General features: G+C 32.9%; 1 protein-coding gene across 1 annotated transcript in view; it reads left to right on the forward strand.

The window, feature by feature from the left end:
- The first annotated feature begins 1,642 nt into the window (after positions 1 to 1,642).
- The window catches only part of LOC106467676 (hemicentin-1-like), a 170,981-nt gene continuing 151,396 nt past the window's right edge, over positions 1,643 to 21,227 (forward strand). Inside the window, exon 1 of the mRNA XM_022396606.1 lies at positions 1,643 to 2,148. Coding sequence (XP_022252314.1) covers positions 2,037 to 2,148 — 112 coding nt within the window. The 5' untranslated portion in view covers positions 1,643 to 2,036. The remainder of the gene's footprint in view (positions 2,149 to 21,227) is intronic.

Consider the following 21,227-nt stretch of genomic DNA (forward strand, 5'->3'; position numbering starts at 1 on the left):
TTTCGATGTGATTCAATATACGTTCTGTATGTAGGCTTAGTTCTCTTATGCGATGTTTTAGTTGCTTGACTAATTTTAGAGCTCAAGTTTTCTAGCTCTGGTGCTCAATAAACAAAACAGCAATTGTTATGATTTAAAATGAGGAAACTTAACAAAATATAAATAATAAAATTAAATACAAAATAAACTTAAGATGACACGTTAGAATTTATAGGATCGGCTTGGGTAATTATGTGTTTAAAGTTATCATGTTATTAGAGACTGGCGTTTAGCACAGAGTGATTTTACTGTAAAAAGCTTTAGACAAGAAACTGTCATTTAGCACACAGTAATTTTATCGTAGAAAGCTTTAGAATAGAAATAGCATTTCTGTATATCTAAGCGTATAAGAATTGTGGATCAGCTAACAGAACTTGGCTCTCTGAAATACGTTTATAAATGCATTCAAGAAAAAAGTCGTAACTTAAAAAATTTCCACACGAAAACAGTGCTTGTCTAGAAGCTCAAAAAATATGAGATGTTAAACATTAAATCTTAGAATAAAATCAAATGTATTGCATTCATAGATCAATCGAGCAAGCTTGACGTTCTATTGACTAGATTTCTTTATTTCATTCTGTTCCATCTTCTGATGATAAATCATCTGGTAAAGAATGCTGATGTTTAGATACGCTGTATGAATTTCTTATACATGTATTTATTTGTTAAACATGATTAATGACCAGTCAACACATAAACGTTCTCACAGGAAATTCTGTTCTGAAAGTAATGTGATTCATGGTCTATTTGAAACACCCGTGAATTCAAAATTATCTTGTAAGGGGGCGACACCTAGTGAATTTCATAAACAGTTAGATAATATACCCAATTTTGAGCCAATTCTCGCTAAAAGATACTTTTAGGTCTTGTCTTTTGTTAGAATTTTTAAATAAATAACTTGTAATTGAAGAACGTTTATTTTTATACTAAACAAATATGTCTAATTAGTCTGTTAAAAAATTACCACAGTATGAAATGAAGATCCAGTTATGTTCTTTATTGTTGTTAGTTTTGCTGTTGAATGCAGAGTTACGTGCAGAAGACATATTTAGCCTTTATGTTTACGCCCCCCCCGTCCCCACTGGCACAGCGGTATGTCTGCGGACTTACAACTCTAGAATCCGGGCTTTGATACCCGTGGTGGGTAGAGCACAGATAGCCCATTGTGTAGCTTTGCGCTTAATTACAAACAAACTTCATGTTTACGTTGTGCTTTAATACAACGGATCGTTTTTTTCATAGTAGAAGCTTTGTAATTTCATAAACAGAAAGTTGTGAACAACGAATAATAAAAAAATAGTATATTTAGTTTAGAAACTTGTTTTGAAATGAAATCAACAAATCCAGTCGGATTTTTTTCGAGATATCGTTACATATTCTTGCATATATATAATATCTATAATGCAAATGATCTTACTGAAAATAACCACTCTGCATCACACACACACACACACACACACAGTACCACATTTATCATTACAGAATGTTTTATTATTGTGACACTTTGTTCCCGTGGTGGTGCGTAGGAAGGTAGATCCCTCTAGCGTCAAATGATATAACCTCATCCCACATATTAAGCGAAGCAAAGTCGGAACAGCTGTGGCCGAATAGAGCGAGCTCGGCAGCAGAGCGAAGCAAAAATTGAGAGCGGTGGACTACTAGAACTCAGGCTACAGCCACTGTACCAACAGCTACCGCGTGCTTCACATTTTCGCAATTCATATCGGGTCCATTGCCTCTCCCAATAACTTTACCTAGGACGGAAATCTAGCTGAACATATTTATAATTGTTCTCATAGACAAAACACATTTTCGTCTTAATTTATAGACGGTGGATTTGTAATGAATATTATAACGTGAAAATGTTTTGACTGAATTAGTTTTTGAAACCAGGTATAGATAAGTATATCTATAAACAGGAATAGTCTGAGGATTTCACTGTGTGAAAATAGGCGTCACACGCAAAAATTTCAGAGATAGCAGTGAAAAGACACCAAATGATGTGTAGAACCAGAACAGTTTCTATGATCAGTTTCGAAGGTCTTTGTTTGGTAATGATGTTCATTACCCCAAACTGTCGGCTTGCTCGTCATACCGATTTAGTCGAGGGTAAGTTTCAGTAACATTTTCCCTTTTCAATTTTCTTTTTATTACATTTCCAAGTAAGTATAAGTTTATCAGTAGATTGTATTATATAGATGAATCAAATAATTCTGTGTTTTTTTTCTCTCTTCTTCTCGTGTTGTATGTATACAATGAATTGGTGTTTCTACGTCGCTTTCAAACATCACAGAAGTTGGAAACAAGTTCATCGTTTGTTTCTGTTTATATTCATATAAATGTATATGAAAACTATTTGATCAAAGGTCTTAAAATGTTTATATTTATAATAAATATAATGTGGAATTTAACAAAATTTGTTTCATTATAACTTATAGACACTTGGATTGAAATTGTAATTTGTCTTATGAAAATACGAAAAAAATTTTACAAAGTAAAATGATATACTTTTATTTTGCTTTCATAACGTGTTAAACATTATGTTTAAAAAGAAAAGCTTTTCCGTCCCCTTCTAAAAGTCACTAGTTATAAAATTTTCAATGAGATGCCTATCTATAAATAAAATTAATTGTAAAACAAGTAACAGTGACAAAACAAACTTCTGAAACTCATATTTGAAATGGTACAACAGGTTATAATGATAATTATTTCTAAATAGTGGTAATTTAATAAAAAGTATTAATTTGGACCAAAATGTGCTATTACATAGAAGACTTGTTGCTTCTTTTAAGTTGTTTTTCTTTTCGTATTATTTTCGTTGTTAACATGGTTTCACCAACGTGATCAGCTGTATGAAGGTACGTGTATTTTGGTAAATTTACCTTAAAAGTGTGAGTCGATCGTACAGAACTTGTTATGTTTTAGTGGCAACTTTGAACAAGAGGAAACCAGTTAGATAACTTTCTCGTACTTTATGTATAAGTTTAATATTCGATCTCACGCTTCGAAAAACGCAATGAAACTCTCAAAATGTTGTTTTTGGCGTAGATGAAAAGGAAAAAAATTTGCTCAGTGCCTTTCCATTCTGAACTTGATTTGCATTGTAAAAATGTTTTTCAACATGTTCATAATATGTAATACAACCCGAGAAGTTAGTAGAAACAACAATAAATGTTATTCAGCTATTTCTTATGACTTTCTCTGGTTGAAGTCTGATCAATCAGATTGTATTCTAACATTTATGGACGACTTATCTTTCTGATTGATCGTTTTATCTTCAACAGTCGCCCCGCATCGTCACTGCATCCACAATGTTTGTATTTCAAGGACAAATCACTCTTTCCAACTTTGCATCTGCAACTGAGATTAGGGTGAACATGACTTTCGGGTACATTTTCCAGTGTATATTGACTAGTTTAGCATTGAAAACAGGTCTTTTATAGGTAAATTACTTTGTAGTAGGTAATGGACTTCCATCAAAATCTTGGTATAAATGAGGTGGGGACTAAATTCCTCTTCATAGTTTATCTCAAGAGGTGAACCGATGATCACAAAAATTGTATTGTTCGAAAAATGTAATAACTAAAATATAGTTTAAAGGCTATTTTAGTGCTTTTTTGATTTGTAAGATATTGTGTGGACTAAAAGAGCCAGTGATTAATTTCTGTATGACCAAGTCCCGATTTTAGGGTTACAAAGAAATAAAACAAATTTATAATTCCAAACGTAGACTATAGACAAACACACACACACACACAACAACACCCAGAAACTTTAGCAAAGCTTAAGAGTATGTGTTAACTTAGCACCAGTCAATATGATAACAGTATTGGTTTATATGTTATAAAGGGGAAAAAGTTGAGAAACTCGCATACAAACGTATAATGAATGAAAATTCTGGATATTAGTTCACCTGGTTAGAAAAATAAAACGTTATTATTGGTGTTCTTAGTGTGAAGCTACACAGTGGGATATCTGTGCTTTGTTTACCGCGGGGAGTCAAATCCCGTATTTTAGCGTTGTAAGTCCGTAAACTTACAGCTGATCAAGTGAATACAAAAGGAAAAGCGTATATATGCATATATATGAATGTGAAAGTTAAGAATTAAAATTTTTTATTATTCTGAAATTCTTCCTTGCTATTTAATGTAAAATAATTTATTTCATGTCGATTATATTCAAAAATAATTTGTATATTTGCGTGTTGTTAAGCATAAAACAACGCAATGAGCTATCTATTCTGAGCCCATCACGTTTATCAAAATCCGGTTTTTAGCGTTATAAACTTTCAAAATTTCCACTGAGCCACTGGGGGGCTTTTGGAAATGACATTTTATCTAAAAGAATGACTTAATTGTAGTGAGAGAAATTATTCAATTAAATACAAATGAAATATCAAAAGGTTAAAAAGTTTTCAACATTATGATAAAGAACACTTTTAAGTCACACTCTGTTCTGGTTTAATAGTACACATCAAGGAAATGGTTAATGTATTGTTTCACAAAAACCTTAAGTTTCTCAAGTCGTCATCTTCCTGTCAACATCAAATGTTGACCAGACAAACTACTTAAGAGAGAAAATAAAATGTGATGCTATACATAATTCCCCGAAAAAAAAAAAAGGTTTAACGACGAACGTTTAACCATTATATTCTTTGTTTCATATAATAAAAAAATTCTTAAGCCAACTTTGAAAGAAGTGAAAATGCGAAACTTCCGTCAATAATCCAAAAGTAAAGATCTTTACTCAGATTGATTGCTACCTATGGTTTAGGTAATTTCTAAACTCTTTACTGAATCACAAATCTGATAGCTCTTCTGAGCTTCGTTTAGATACCGTGATAAAAGCTCTGCTCCTTTGTGACATTTTTTTTTTTACGATTCTTCAGCTGGAAATGGTGTTGAAGGTTCACGTTTCGACGTTCCTCACAAATTAAGATGAAAGACCGACTCACCTTTTTTTTTTCTAAAAAGAAAAAAAAATCTGGTAAAATAAAATACTTGTTACAAACAATTGTCTTACATTTATGGAAGCGAGTTTGTTCATCTGTATAGAAACAAGCAAGCTTGTAGTCTTTAGCTATTTCTGATTTTTTGTTACTAGCAAATTTCAGGAAATTGAGAAACTAATATAGACTGGCATGCTGAGAAGATAATATTCTAGCATAGTTTAGCTTCAAACAATGTGACATGTCTTATCTCTGCAAAAAACAGCATTTTTGGGTTAAAACAATTTCACTAAAAGCTACCACGACGGAAGAATCGCTGTATAAGTTTTATGGACGTATCGTTCGTGGCACGGGAGAGAAAGTTCGACATGGATGTTACTATCTCTCTAAATGTTATGGGATTCTTGTCTCGTACATACTCGCATTATTTTGCGGTGTACCTCTCGTATAGTAAGTTGATGGGATAAAAACGTCGTTTTCTCTCGTAGAAATATTCCATACTTTTGGACTCTCATAAAATCTTCCTGATGCTGGGAGAGAGTATGTGAAAATAAAATATTTCATTGGCAATAGTCTATTTAATAAAGGACGTAATAACCAAAAAAAAAAAAAAGATGTACAGTAAAAGTAAAGGTATGATGAACAACAACTTGGAAGTTTTAATGAGTTTTAAAATATACTGTAGACATATACCAGTTATTTTATTTTATTAAAATAATTTTATTCATTCCAAACCCTTCCTTTTGGTCAGATATCTTACTAGGTCCAGAAAGATAAAACTAATCTTATCGGCTTCATAACTGTTCTTTAGGTATGATTTTGACCTGAATAACGCACTTGGGAAAAACGAGAACTGATTCCTTTTGGCAGCGAAACAAAGTTTATTTTGAGACTTTTAAAACACAGATCACAATAGAAATTAGCAAATCATACATAGGAATGCAATAGAAAATATTTTATAAATCAGAAAAATAATACCAATTTCTGTGCTCGTCAAATAAAACTAGTTAACAAAAAAAGGGGAAAGAATCAAGTCATGTTTAGATTTAGGTTTTGGGGCCGGGCGTAGCCAATGATTAATATTTCTGGACTTTGAATCCGCGCATTCACAGTTTGCTTCCTGATGACGAAAAATGCGCTTCACACTATGGGGATGGATGGTGGGTGTATAATAAGAGAAACGGTTGTATTCTACCATTCTGTCAGACAAGCGTATCTGAAGTGTTGGCGGTGGGTGCTGTTAGCTAGCTGCATTTTGTCTAATCTGTCATTTCAGAATTAGTGTCCTTCGTCCCGTTTGGTTCGATAGTGATTTCCTCTTTAAGTTGTTTGGTTGGTTGATTGTTGTTGATTTTAGAGTCGTAAGCCAGGAGACTTACCGCTGAGCCTCGAGTGACATTCCGTTTAAGTTTGTCACTAATATACACAACTAATAAAAATCGATATTAATAACTGTTGGAAATTAATTTTGGACCTGATCTTTAAATAACATAAATAGGCACAAACAATGGGGCGTAAATTAGAACCTATTAACAACAAAAAAGGATTGTAATGCCTACAATAAGTGCTTGAGTATAGGTACTTCTACTTCTCGAGCTATTTCATAATGATTACGAATTATATGAAAAATTTGCTTGCATAAGGGTATGCTGAAATCTTCTCTTGGATAAATTCTTTTATACCCACGCAGAAACCCCATAGGGATCAAGTTTATAGGTCTCACTCAAAGTACCCATAGGTCATGTTTAGATTTCTACCTTGCACTTATAGTTAATATATTCTTGTTTGTTTATTTGTTTATTTGGAATTAAGCACAAAGCTACACAATGGGCTATCTGTGCTCTGCCCACCACGGGTATCGAAACCCGGTTTCTAGCGTTGTAAGTCCGCAGACATACCGCTGTGCCATTGGGGGGCATAATGTATTCTAAAGCAAAAAGTACCATTGTCCATCTTTATAGTTTCTTCAAACACTCTGTTTAGCTTTAAAACGTAGATTTTTTTTCTCATGTGAGATGCTTTGTAACTAAATGGCTTTAGACAAGATTTAGCTTTATATATATATCCTGTTTTTAACGTAGTATAAAAAACGATTCTAAACGTATTCGTTCATCGGTAAAATGCATACGTGCATTGGACGCCTGTGCTATGCTACGAACATTTAGAGACACTTGTAAGTTGCATGGAAGTCTGAGTTACAAAAGTTAGATTATGAAACACTTTGAGATATATAAGGTCCATAAGTTAGAGTATATTTCAATATTTATAAATGTTATTAAATTTGACGCTCAGATTAAAGTTATTAGTCATGACGAGAATAATGTTTAATTCCACATTTAAAATAATAAAAAGTCATGGTGAAGGTTTAAAATTACAAGAGTACAAAAACAAAAATTTATGGTATGATAAGACACCCCCAAAGTTCAAGGCAAAATATATAAGTGAGTCATAATAAAAATTTAAGGTTACAGAACTATTTAAACCCGTGTTAGTAAGAGACAAAGTTTCTATAGATCATAGCCTAGCTTAAGTTTACCTACCAGATTAGTTGTAAGAGACAAAACGAGCTCATTTCATAGTGTTACCAACAGTGCTAAATAAAACAGTGGTATGATGATACACAAACTATGTTTATCTTCAAGATGTAAGGTTACTTGACAAAAATAATGATAAGATAAAATATAAAAATCTTTGATCTAAGCTTAAGGTCGCATCGTAAGTCCTTGCAAACTCAAGGTATTCAGAGACAAAGCTAATTCGTAGCCTAGAATAAATTTACCTACTTTACTAAGTAAAGTTATGGTAAGGTGAGCAGCATAGTATATAGTGATTGCACGAAGACCGACTTTCAGACTAATATGAAATAATAATCCAGATTGTAGAACGTAGAACAGAACTGATTTATCAACGTGCATACTTGAAACCGATGAGCATTTCAGGTAGAAACCAATAATATTACATTTCATACGTGACAGCTGGAGAGTTCTGCCTTAGTTAATGATGCCGAGGAAACGTTTAATCAATAATACATTACTGCTACTATCTTACGAATATTTCGTATAAAATTAAGCTTGCTGCCTCTAGTAAAGAGAATGTGGCACAAAATCAATGACTGAAAAATTACGCGCGCACCGCGGAAGTTTGTAAACATGCTAATATCGAGTCTCATAGAACTCCTGTTCCTCTGACACAGAAGGTGTCATTAGTTAATAAAGTAAATAAAGCATAAATACACTAGCTAAATGATTATCTCACGAAAAAAGAATATCGGTAGCACGCATAAAGGGGAGTGTTTTTAAAATACATTTTTGTGATATATATATCTAAGAAATAAAGTGTTTGTTATTAAAGAATGGAAAATTTGTATAATAAGATTAGCCAAGTTTTCTTCCTATTATTTGTGCATAGATTTATTCTGTAAACATCAGATTTTTTAAATTTTGTACACTCTTTCATAAAGTAATTAATCACACTTCTATAATATTACATATTAAGAATATTCAAATATCTAACTGGGAGTAGTTAGGGCGATTGTTAGGCACAGTAAGGGGTCGCCAGGTGAGAGGAGATTAAAGTATATCGCATGAGGGTAATATAAGTATTACGTAACATATAACCTGAAGGTTACATAACTGTTATGTAATAAACGCCAGAGGGCGATGAGGTCCACGAAGCAGTACTAGAGTGTGAGTTGTTAAGGCCACGAAGTGGCACCAGAGGGTACCTTGGTATGATGAGAGTGCAGATAGTTCGCTAGCGAACCACCAGAGGGCGACGTAGATCAACGTGACATTAACATTATACTAACAAACAAAGGTTTAAAATTAACAGTTTAATCTAATTTATCTAACACTGTGTTTACAGCTTCGCTCTACAAGTAGAACATTAAATCTGCTATTTTAATCTTATAAACTATTTATTTTTAGTTTATATATTACTTATATATTGGATAGTGTTTGTATAGGCGTATAGATCAATAGGATAATGAGCTCATTGTGGAATGGAATGTCTCAACTTATGATGAACATCTGTACTTAATTACACGTAAAATTATTATTTGTATTTTATATTGATTTAGCATAGCAGTAAATGAGTTCTTGACAAATATTTCATTTTGATACTTTATTATTTTCTCACAATAAAGACTTTGCATTCTATAAGCTGATGGTCTTACTAAGATTCTATAGGAGGATGGTTTTTACTAGGCCTATTGTTTGTGTTTTACCAAGGAGGATGGTGTTTCTATAGACGGATAGTGCACATGCATATTTCAACACGTCTTAACATATTTTTATAATTTTCATTTATGTATATAACTGTATTACATGTTTTACAACGATGGATGGTGTTACTAGTTGGAGTGTGTTACTAAAGTTCTATAAGCGGGTGATGTTTCTATAAGCGGATAGTTCAATAGGAAGGTGATCTCACCGTAGGGTGTCTCAACATGTGATTACGTCATCAACATTGTATCTTTCATTTCTAGATTCAATTATATGTCTTAAAAAAAGTTACAAGTAAAACCATTATTTTAATGACACAACTATTATAGCATGTTGTATCACGTATGTCAGTTTTTATCACACATACTATCTCAATTCATCCATTATTTAAACAAGACAAATATTAGAGCTTAGTCAGTAATTTATTTTACATGCTTTTACAGTTATTTGTCCTGAAAGGATTTATTATACCTAATGGTTCGTTTTTATAAATACTGAAGGAGACAGTTACATTATTATTAAAGCCGATTATGTTTTTTAAGATTCAAGTTTCGTCTTAGTACACATTTAATGTAATGTAATATAGCTCTTGCTTGTATATTTAATTTGCATAATATACATTTTACAATTATAGTCCTGAAAAGGGTGGATTTTTCATGATAACATAATTATTTAAATCTCTAAGTAATACACAAGCTTGCTGTTTCACTTTATATGTACAACGCATTTTTCACTAGTTATAATGCTTGGTTTAAACTAACACTAATACTAACACTCTATGTATGTAGCTCTGTTTTCGTTCGTATCTCTAATTTTAACAAATAGTTAATAAACTCGATAATAAACCATTTTGCTACAACTAAATACGATAAATGAATGGCTTACTGTTTAAACAAACACTTTACTATTATAGAAACTATTTAAAGTAGCAAAACTTACCATTTTATGATTTTTCTGTAGAAGATTCACTCGAACTACAAAACATAGTATACAATTAAACTTCATAAAACTTTGTGGTTTTAGAGTACAGCTTATAGACAAACTTTTTATATGCGAAAATCAAAACGTCTACAACGAATATCTTGCACGAATTTTGAACTCGCATTAATACTGTCAAAAACGTCTAATTAAAATGTTGTTCATAAATTTGATTTTTAGGAAATTCAAAGGATCATTGGCAGGAGAGGCAGTCACGTGGCCAAACTAACAGTGCCTTCTTAGAAATGGCGGAATAAAAGCTCAATAGCATTGAAAGTAAAGGTCTGGAATGAGAAAATTTGGTAAAACACTGACATATGCCTTTTCGGTAAAATATATTATTTCTAGTTTGTAAAATGTACAATGCATTTGTATTTATTCCAAATAGTTTGCTTGTTTTGTTTTAGAGAAAAGCCATGCTGGTTTATCTGCTGTTTCCACCACGTGGAATGGAAACCCGTATTTTAACGTTGTAAGTCCATAGACTTACCGCTGTCTCCTTGAGGGAACTTTTTTTAAACAGAGTGGTACATTTTGATTTTATGCTACCATAAATTTATTAATATATGTTTGTGAGATATTGTTCTAAATGTCCTGTATTATTCCCTACAATTCAGTCAAGATGTTTGTTTGATATGTTTGATTGGATGTTCTCTCTTTCCATATAATCTCTTATTGCCTTAATAATATTTATATCAGGATTTTGTACATGCCAAGCATAAGTTACGAGTGTTCCGTCGGCTTCTTTTGTCTTCGTGTATCATTTCTATACATTTTCTGATGCTTGTGATCACTGCCTTGCAAGAAGATGAATATCTGTCCAACATGTCTTTATCCCGAAGGAATATGATGGAAAAGAATTTGTTTCGTCTGTTAAAAGTCAGAGTACCAATAGTGTTGAGTACATCTGCAACACTATTGGTTGAGAGAGATGAACCCACACCTGTATTGGTCCTCCAGCATTATTCATTGTGGATATTTCACACTGATCATTATATCATTTTCCTCTCTGTCATAGAATAAAAGTACCATGGATTGATGCTAAACAATTTGAATTTGGATGAATCCTTAAAGAGCACTCCCATGCAGCTTTTCTCATCCATGTTTGAAATCAGATGGCAATTTCAATGTCCCTGTTTAATTAGCTCTTCTAATTAGTGGTTTTGAGCAGTTACACACCTACTGATGATACTTTGTGCTAATGTGTGTCTTTATTGCTCTGGAGGTAACACACACATCTGGACTTACAGCTAAGTTATTAGCAAGATATCTATTAGGTTGTCGTGTATCACGTAATGAACAAACCCTGAATTATCTTATCATACAATTTGGATATTTTGGGATTTCTACCTCAACTGTTCCTATCATTAGCACTACTAGTTTAACATGCCCTTTTCAAAGTTTCCATACAGGTCTTACTGGAATAAGAAAATTTGTCTCAATTTGTCACATAGAATAGCTCTCATCAGTCAAAACACTGACTTATACATGTTTGTCACATGACATTCTTGTCCTGTGAGCCATGATTACATTCACCATACTACTGCTGAGAATAGAATGGTTGCCAATATATTTACTTACATTACGCTTGTGTGACACTGTATGAGTGGATGAATAGCATCTAATTACAGCGTAAACTATTAACACGTGGCTGCACACTAGTGCATTTCACTTTCGTATGATATAGGGGGAGATAGCCCTAAATATTTGCATTGTACACTCATTTTATTCCCTGTTTCATTATTATTTCCAATACAGTACATTGCTGCAGAAGTATCCTTTACGTTAACCTCAACATACAATTGAATGTTCATGATCTATGGCTAAAACACACAGAAGACATCCTGATGTTTCATTCATATGGAGAACTATCATGTGAAAGGAAGCCAACCATGTTACAGTGGGCAGTTGTGAATTTGTTGGAAGTGCTTCAAAGTGCTATTATCAGAACGTGGAAACACTTCCAAAAGAAATGTTCATTTGTTCAATCACCTGAACAAGGTAGATCATCATCTACAAATGATTGCTATATGTTGATTCTCTTTGGTAAAAATCACAGGACAACTACTCTGAGGCTGAATCAAATGTTTACAGCCACAACTGAAAGCTATATCAGCGTGTGCTAAATGTCTAATGAGGTGCATTCTGCTTGCACAAGTCACACAAAAGCTCACCTACTGTAATGCAAAGAACACGTCAAATGGACATATAATGGATTTTACTTAGCTATAGCTAAAATATTATAAACTCAAATTATTATATACTTTCTGCATACAGTGTAGAAATACTGTTTATGATTATGAATTGTCTGTTTTGTTTTTATTTTTGCATTTTATCTTATTTGAAGGCATTTCATACCTTTGAAGTAATTTAATATCTTTCGTTTGCAGTGTATTTATATTTAATTATGTTAGATATACAAGAATGTTTCCGTTTAAGTATAGCGCGAGTGTTAAATTTAGTTATTTTTCGAAGCGATAGTTTATGGCAGGTTTGTTTACATAACTGTGTACGAATAATACGTTGTGTAGTTCAGTTATTGTGCATTGGCGCTTTTTTTATATTATTGTGTCATGTTACTAGAACCTTCTAAGTTTTTCTCGTTGTTTTAATTGTGTATTATGGCATCATAATAGTTCGTACTGCGTGGAACGTTCTAGGCTGTCGGGCTATAAATACGCGTCCAAAATGTAGTTTGAGACAAATAGTTTGATAGTTACATAGTTCGTTAGATAGATAGATAGATCTAGACTGCGTGATTATGAGTTTATCTATAAAGAGTATATAGTGGCGACTTTTAAAGCGAAATTATTACAGATTGTATTGTAATCATTGAGTAGATAAGAATGTTTCGTCTTTTCAATTGTGTTATAAAGTAACTGAACCAACCTGTGTGGACTCTGACGAAAAAAAACAGTTTTTAAAGCTCTGGATACAACTGTTGTAACCAACAGTATAAAGAACATTTGTATACAAATTTTACTTGGTTTAACAAATTATTTTAAAACTGCGGACTAATTGTTTATTGTAGAAATATATCGGCAACAAGTCACAGACACCTACTGTAAAGTATCCCGTCTATACATAAAAACTGTATGATTATTGTCCACTATAATATAGAAATCTTAAGATTGTGACGGTAAAATCTGGTATTAAACACTCAGGGGGAGGGGGCAATAGAGTTGACCAATTCTCAGTGGATTTGTACATTGGATGTTTGATTGCATAAGGTGCTGGATTTTCTTTTTACTTTTCTGAAACTAACTTTTGTGTAATTAAGACGTGTTAAAGTATATCAAACAGCTAAGATGCTAGGATGTCTATAACGTGAGAAGTTATGGTTTTGGCGCCAACTCCACCACTTAAAACTATTACTTTGTGGTAGAGATTGCATCTGGTAGGAATGCTGTAATGGTGTGTTCCTATAAAAGTGATAATCGAGTGAATATGTAAGCCCTTAATAGACCATTGTGTCACTTTGTACTTACTTCATTATATCTTTGATTCTTTCACTTATTTTGTTGTCTTCTTCAATGACATTTCATGTCTTTATGTCGTTGTTTAATGTCTTTCTGCATTACCGTCATTTATTCAACTGAGTACCCCATAGAAAGAGGCTCAAGCCTTACTTAAGACTTAAATTACTAATCTTACACAGTCTTTAGTTCAGTCGATTTGAGGACGATTACTTGTGAGCTTAATGCTTTGGTAAGAGTACAATTCCACATTCGTAATTTAAAACTACAAAAGTTATGTAATTTATTAACATGGTTCTGACGAATCCAATAATGCTTTGTAGATGGCGAGGTATTACTGACTTGTAATGTGCATGTATATGCGAGCCTCGTGTTTTTATGGATTTTGAAAGCACCAGAAGAACCCGAAAACAGGAAATAAATGTCATCATTAATCGTATTCTTCTGTGTCGATTTTATGAAACAACAAAAACAAAACAAAAAAATCACACACACACACACACACACAGACGTCTTAGCAGAGCTTTAATAACCCGAAAGTCCATTACTAGTCTTCACAACCGTTGTATCCACTTCAAGCAGCAGGAGCTTAGTTCCGAATTGAATAATGAAATGTTCTTTGGCCAGCAGCCGCAAAAAGTCATTTGGTCTGTATTGACCTATAGAACTAGCTTAACTAGTTTTCTGGTTACACGTAGAATTATTCGATCTCTCAGAAACTTTGTGACTTCTGTTTGCAATATAACCGCAAGTTCTATATCATGTTAACCAAATAAGTACAGATCTCCCATCACAATTATGCGAATCTGATTAGTAGTATCTTTAAATGAAACACGCCTTTATGTGTGTACAAAATATGTGCTTTGCATAAAAACCAATTAACTGGGCAACATGGCGTACTTTAATTTAGATATTGATTTAAGTTAGACATACAAAGATTTTGTTCGTGTTTAAGCGCAAAGATACACAGCAGGCAGGTTATTTCCGCTGCACCCATCGCGGGTATCGAACTTCGAATTTCAACGTTATAAGGCCTCAGGCTTACCGATGAACCACATGTTAAGACATATCTTCAAAATAGTCATATAAGTAATAAAGATGCTTTAAATACACTTTGAAACAGTTTTGTGTATTAATAAGCAGAAAGCTTGTGAAAAAGAAAAGAAAAAAGGCGCTTGATCCTCTTTGCTTTAAACAAATATTTATTGAAAACGTATAAAAAACACGCTAAATGGATTGTTGAGCGTTTCGAAACATTAGCATTTAAAAAGGTTGGGTTTTCAGTGGAAGAAAAGATATTTATCGATGAAAATATAAAGTCGACCACCAGGGGTGCAGCGGTGTGTCTGAGGACTTATAGCGCTAGAAAACGAGTTTCGATACCGTGGTGGGCAGAGCACAGATAGCCCATTTTGTAGCTTTGTAGTTAATTACAAAAAACAAAAATAAATAATTTTTTTACGTTCGTTTTAAATTTATGTGAAATGTATTTCAATGTAAAAGTTAAACATTTTGTTCATAAAAACCTTTGTGTTTTATAATTGAAACAAAACATTGAAAAGAGAGGGACTTTTGTAGTAATTGATACATTTACTAATGAAATATTCATTATTAAAGTCATATAACAAATTAGCTTTCTAATTTAATACTATTATAATATAATGTCGGTGATCTTAATGGAGTTAAAATATACAAAATAGGCATTATTTTACACGGTTTATATATTACAACAAAAACATAATTCTTATTAACCCAAAATTTATGACGACATGAGATGGTTAAGCTTTGTCTGTAAGCTACGTAACTGGATATTAGATAAATATTGTGATGGAAGTGATATTATGTTACAAAAAAAAAAGATGGAAAATTCGCTAATTGAAACTTTCTACAGCCATCATCCAACAACAGATTTGATTAATTTCTGGGCTACATTTTGATAAAAAAATAATCATGTTTCGAAGAGAGAAAATACCCCCATTGTGTAGCTTTAGGTTTAGCAACAAACAATCAATAATAAAAACAAACTTATAATTTAGAAAGGGTAAGAAATAACTCCACTAGAGCCTAAACCTACCCAAAAGTCTATTCATACAGCGTAACTGCAAAAAATATATACAAATTTATATGCTTAATGATATCAATATAACCTAAAAAGGAAAAACAACTACCTATGAGCATACAAATTAAGTGTATAAGGAAATCTTATTCATTAAAACGAAATTTTTTATCGAAGCTAATTTTTAATACAGCAATTATCATGAAAGGTTTAAGTTAAAAATAAACTTTATTTGATTCTTATTGTCTTTATTTAGTGATTTTTCTAAGAGAAAAAAAATTTCGAGCTAAAAGTATTAAAGGTGTAGAATACTATTGAATAAAGTCGAAGCGATCAATCGATTGTTTCGGTATCTTCTGTGTTCTTATAAAGGAACTTGCTCAGAATCTATGATTGCAGTTTGAATATTTAATCACCTGGCAATCCCCATGTTAAACTCTCTAACCCTGTTGTTTAAGTTCGGTTGAAGTGTGGTAATTTGCAGATGTAGGTGATGCCTAAAAGTGAGCCACTGTGGGAGAGTTACATTATAAGACGCGAATTTTTCCTGTGATAATTTTTGAGCTAGTATTCAAATCCGAGATCCCTCGAACGCCAGGCGAGAGAACTCTACCAACGTACTGTATCGGTAAAACAAAATAATATGTTTGTTTGTTTGTACTTAAGCACAAAGCTACAAGATGGGCTATATGTGCTCTGCCCACCACGGGTATCGAAACCCGGATTCTAGCGTTGTAAGTCCGCAGACATACCGCTGTGCCACTGGGGGGCAAAATAATATGTGATTCCAAAAAGTAGAAACAGGCTATTCAGCGACTGGCTACCAGTCATACAACGAAAGCAGAGTAAAAACCTAAACAGGTTTTTACAAGCTGGAACATCTCTTGTAAACAAGATAACTCAGATAGACTTACGTCTGCAGGAGCAACAGAAGCGTATTGTTCACTACTTTCTTCCCACAAAGCAAGACAGAAGATCATATGTTGAAGCTGTATGAGGAATGTCTAGCAAGTGACAGATGGAACTATGTCTTCACAATGGATGAAGCATATGTCTACTTAACATATCCGCAAAAAAATGCGGGCAATTTAGTATCGTCCTGGCAATAATGGCACAGAGCATAGAGTGAAAGTTGTACGAAGGGATTTATGGTAGTTGGAAGTTACATCTATAATAGTGAGTTTCCAAAGAGTTAAACTTTCCATACTACCAGGTTAACGTGATGGCATCAAAATAATGTGAGAAAATTGTACCTTGTAGCGACTAGATTCCAATAAGGTTTTATAATATCAAAACAAAATATCCATCCTCACGTGCAAGTCAACAAGCCTGTTCCTGCATAAGATGAGAGCACAAAATATAATGTAGGCGACGTGCCATTTGCAGGCATCTCTCATGCCTTTGGTGCTTAAATAGGTCATCGGAAGTCGTCGTCTGCACATGGTCAATGGACCTAGAAAGTAATAAGGAGGAGGACACCATTAACCTCATTATATTATGCAAAAGCTATGTGCAGTAGAAATTTCATTGCAAAGCAACTCAAAGCTATCACTTACAATACCATTAGTTGTGGAAGAAGAAAATAATGTTAGGCCTAGACATTCATTCTTGTATCGTTACTACAAATTGTGAACACTTTACATTAGGTAATAGTGAGTATATTGGTATTTTTTGTTAAATTAACAACGTTTATGGGTATACGTTTCTTGTAATCTATATTGAATTCAAGTTTTATATCTCCATGTTAAACCTATGCTAATATATATATTTAGATATATATTTTAGTGTTTGTTGCATTATTGTTATCGTGTTCAATTTCAATCTAGATTAATCATTTTTCTTTGACAAACTAAAGTCCTCCGAAGGGACAGCGGCAAGTGTACAGACTTACATGCTAAGATTCAGGGTTCGATTTCTCGCGGTGGACACAGCAGATAGCCCAGTGTGGCTTTGCTCTAAAACAATCGAACAAAGTAGAATTCTTTAGATAATAGCGAAAAAGAATAAAAAGTCTACTAAGGATAGAACAATATGTTAGAAATTAAAAACTTTCTACGCATGTATGTCAAAATTGACACGTTCGTGGTTTTCATAGTTATTTTTTTTTCCTCCAAGAGCAACGAATTAATCCACACGCATGAACACCCGAATAAAAACTGAAGCAATTATCTTCAAGATTGATAATGAAAGTAAAAAAAACGGGGAACACCCAAATAACACGATGAAAACTATACTTATGATTTATTACCTTTCATGCTTTGCTGTATTGTACCTCACGCATAACATGCAACGTGATCCACCAGTATTAGTTGAGGGTTTTGTGACTATCTAAATACGTGAAACAAAGAAAACGCACCATATGTTTTGGCCATTTACAAGTTATTACATGTCTTAGTACGTAGATCAATACATAAAGTAACCCATCTTTATGATATCAAACGATTAACAATAATAAATAATTCAAGCTTTTCAGTGTGCATGAACAAATGTAATTTTTACCAGTTTTTTCCTTTGTCGTATCAAACAAAATACATATACAAATCCACATTGTTTTTTGAACTAATAAACTATATGCATGTCTGGATAGCTTAAAATATAAAATTTACGATAATGATTATATTTTACTTTTGCTCTGAGGCAAAATAAGAAGTTTTAATTTTACTGATAACTAAAATCCTCAAACTTTGGATAATCTACATTTCGATTTTGTGTTTACCTTTTACTGTAAATTAAGCTGAATATAACTTTCATTAATAATGCACCTTAAGGCACACAGTAATAAGTTGCACACGACCAAAGCATAAAAGTATTAAGACATTTTTCTTTCTTTATTAATTATCAAAGCTCGTTAATTACCAATGAGAGTTAACGAAGAATCAAGTTAAGAGAGTTATTTTTTTCATTTGAGTATCATTTTAAATGCCCAAAAGTTATGCATCATCTGTGTATACAAATATGCTCTTTTTATGTCATCAACTACATTTTTTTTTCAAAGGATTGGTTTTAGAAAATTGAGAAGACTGAAGACTAACATAAACTTTTTTAAAGTGCTGCGCGCTTCATAAATATTTGCATATATATATATATATATATGTATGTATGTATGCTTGAGAAAACAACGATATAGAGTTTTGCACACGATGTAAATTCGGTTGTTTGTTTGTAGTTAAGCACAAAGCTACACAATGGGCTATCTGTGCTCTGCCCACCTAGGGTATCGAAACCTGGTTTCTAGCGTTGTAAATCCACAGACATACATACCGCTGTGCCACTGGGGGTAAATTCGGTTGAAAAAAGAAAAACCCTCTAGTGACATATAGTGAATTAAAATTATTTTAATCACGAACTTTCAGATTAATTATAGTCCTTCATCAGAGGCTCAAAATGGACAATAGAGCAGACCGAACGTTACGTAAGCCGTATAAGAGCTCGCAACGGTTTATCATCATTCAACAAGTTTGAAACTACGATAGTCCGTTAAAATTGGTATATAGAAAACCTATCATCTGTTGAATGGTGATTCACGATATGCAACATGCTTGTTAATGTAAAACATTTCCCCAGTGTAAAATTTTTACAACCAGAAGATATTTTAAGTGGTATATCAAACTACTCGTGTTACAAAGAATGTTATTTCTTTTCTTGCAATCTCCTATATGCAACAATTAGTTTATTATGTCAGTGAGACAGAACAATTACGAAGTGCTCATTTTAGCATTCAAACATTATGTGAAATTATCTCCATCTTTCTGAGTATTTCAATAACATGCGCGCCCTTGGTGATTTACTTGTTTTTAGGATTAAGGAAGTGAAAGGAATGACACTATGTTGGAGGTTAACTGGATGGAAGAACTTTGTCATCAAGTGAGCTGAACATAAAAATATATACTTCACCGATTTCCAGTCCAATTAAGATTAGAGTGTAAAGTTTCCCATCTTATTCCCGTAATCGTTTGCTATTATGTTTATCGTATATTCAAACTATGTTTCGGTGATGATTTTTCTTGTTTTTTCTTTAGCATAATAATTATTTTGTTATGTTTATAAACCATTGCAATAACTTATAATTTTTCGTAGGTCAAGCCAATATTCTGTCATTATTAGACTGTAATAGTAAAAGCAATATGGCACGTTCTTCACATGTCATGCTGCTATTGGTATGCTGTTATCAGAATTTGACCTATAGTATGTATCTTATGAATGTATTTTGTTAATTTTTTTTTGTCTCCAATGAATGACTGTAATAAGAAAGACGGTATACGTTTAAAGCCAGATACTAATAAAAACTTGTGTGATCCGGAGTGAAATTCGTTCTTTAGTTGATTTTTTGTAGCAGTTTAGATCAGTTACGTTTTATGTGTCGCTCAGAACATTATTCAAGTTCTACATATGTACTTCCAGGTTTATTACTATTATTGATAGAAAATATATTCCAGCCTAACAAACAATGAAAATGATATTATCCGAGATAATTTGGCTAAAGTAAAAACAAGTATAAAATGAGTAGAATGGTTGAAAATAGCAACATTATACATGTATAAGTTTTCAATTTACTTTTATTAAAAATATATGTTTCATTTATCTACTGTGTAATAATGCGCATGCACATTTGTTGTGTTTGTTTTTGCAGAAACCAAATCAAAACAGAAAACGATAGGTCGGAGGAAATTTCACCACATTGAAGACATATTGTCAAGTATTAAATAACACATGAGCAAAATATTTAGTTCCTAGTGTGTTTGTTTGGAATTAAGCACAAAACTACACAATGGGCTATCTGTACTCTGCCCACCACGGGTAACGAAACCCAGGTTTTAGCGTTGAAAGTCCACAGACATACCGCTGTGCCACTGGTGGGGTTTAGTTCCTAGAACTTATGGACACAGAAAAACCCACAAAGACCAAATCTTTTTAGGTATTCGTTACATTTTTCGCGTGATATATGTCTAACCTCTGTAAGGTTTAAAAAATATTTGGGTATTTTCGGAAATTTATTACATGCTAACTGCTTGTAAAGGAAAACAGACAACCTGCTTCATAATGAGCAGAATTACAAAGATGTTCACCTCATTAATAGTTCATATGTTACATTTAAATATGTTTTATATATTTCGTAATATTCTTAACCATTGCACAAAATGAATGCATTCGCCAGTACTAAATGTTAAAACACACTGAGTTCTTGCACAGATCTTAAAATATAACGTTGATAAACGGAAACATCGGCACATGTAGATATGTAGATCTTGAAAGTCGAGTTGTTCAAAACTTGAAAATAGCGTTTTTAACTGGACCAGTTATTGGTTGAGGTGTTGTAAAGGAAATATCTGCTGAAGCTTTTCGCCAGACACTAATCGTTACATAACCGTCTGGAAAATGATCTATAGCAAATAGTGCAGCTTATAAAATGAGTCAGATCAACGTAGGCCGGTAAGGCAATCACTGATTGGCATGTCTTTAAGCCAATCAGGAAATGTCACAGACCTACTGAAGGATGTGTAGATTGC

Source organism: Limulus polyphemus, unplaced genomic scaffold (genome assembly GCF_000517525.1).
Source record: "Limulus polyphemus unplaced genomic scaffold, Limulus_polyphemus-2.1.2 Scaffold82, whole genome shotgun sequence".
Lineage (NCBI taxonomy): Eukaryota > Metazoa > Arthropoda > Merostomata > Xiphosura > Limulidae > Limulus > Limulus polyphemus.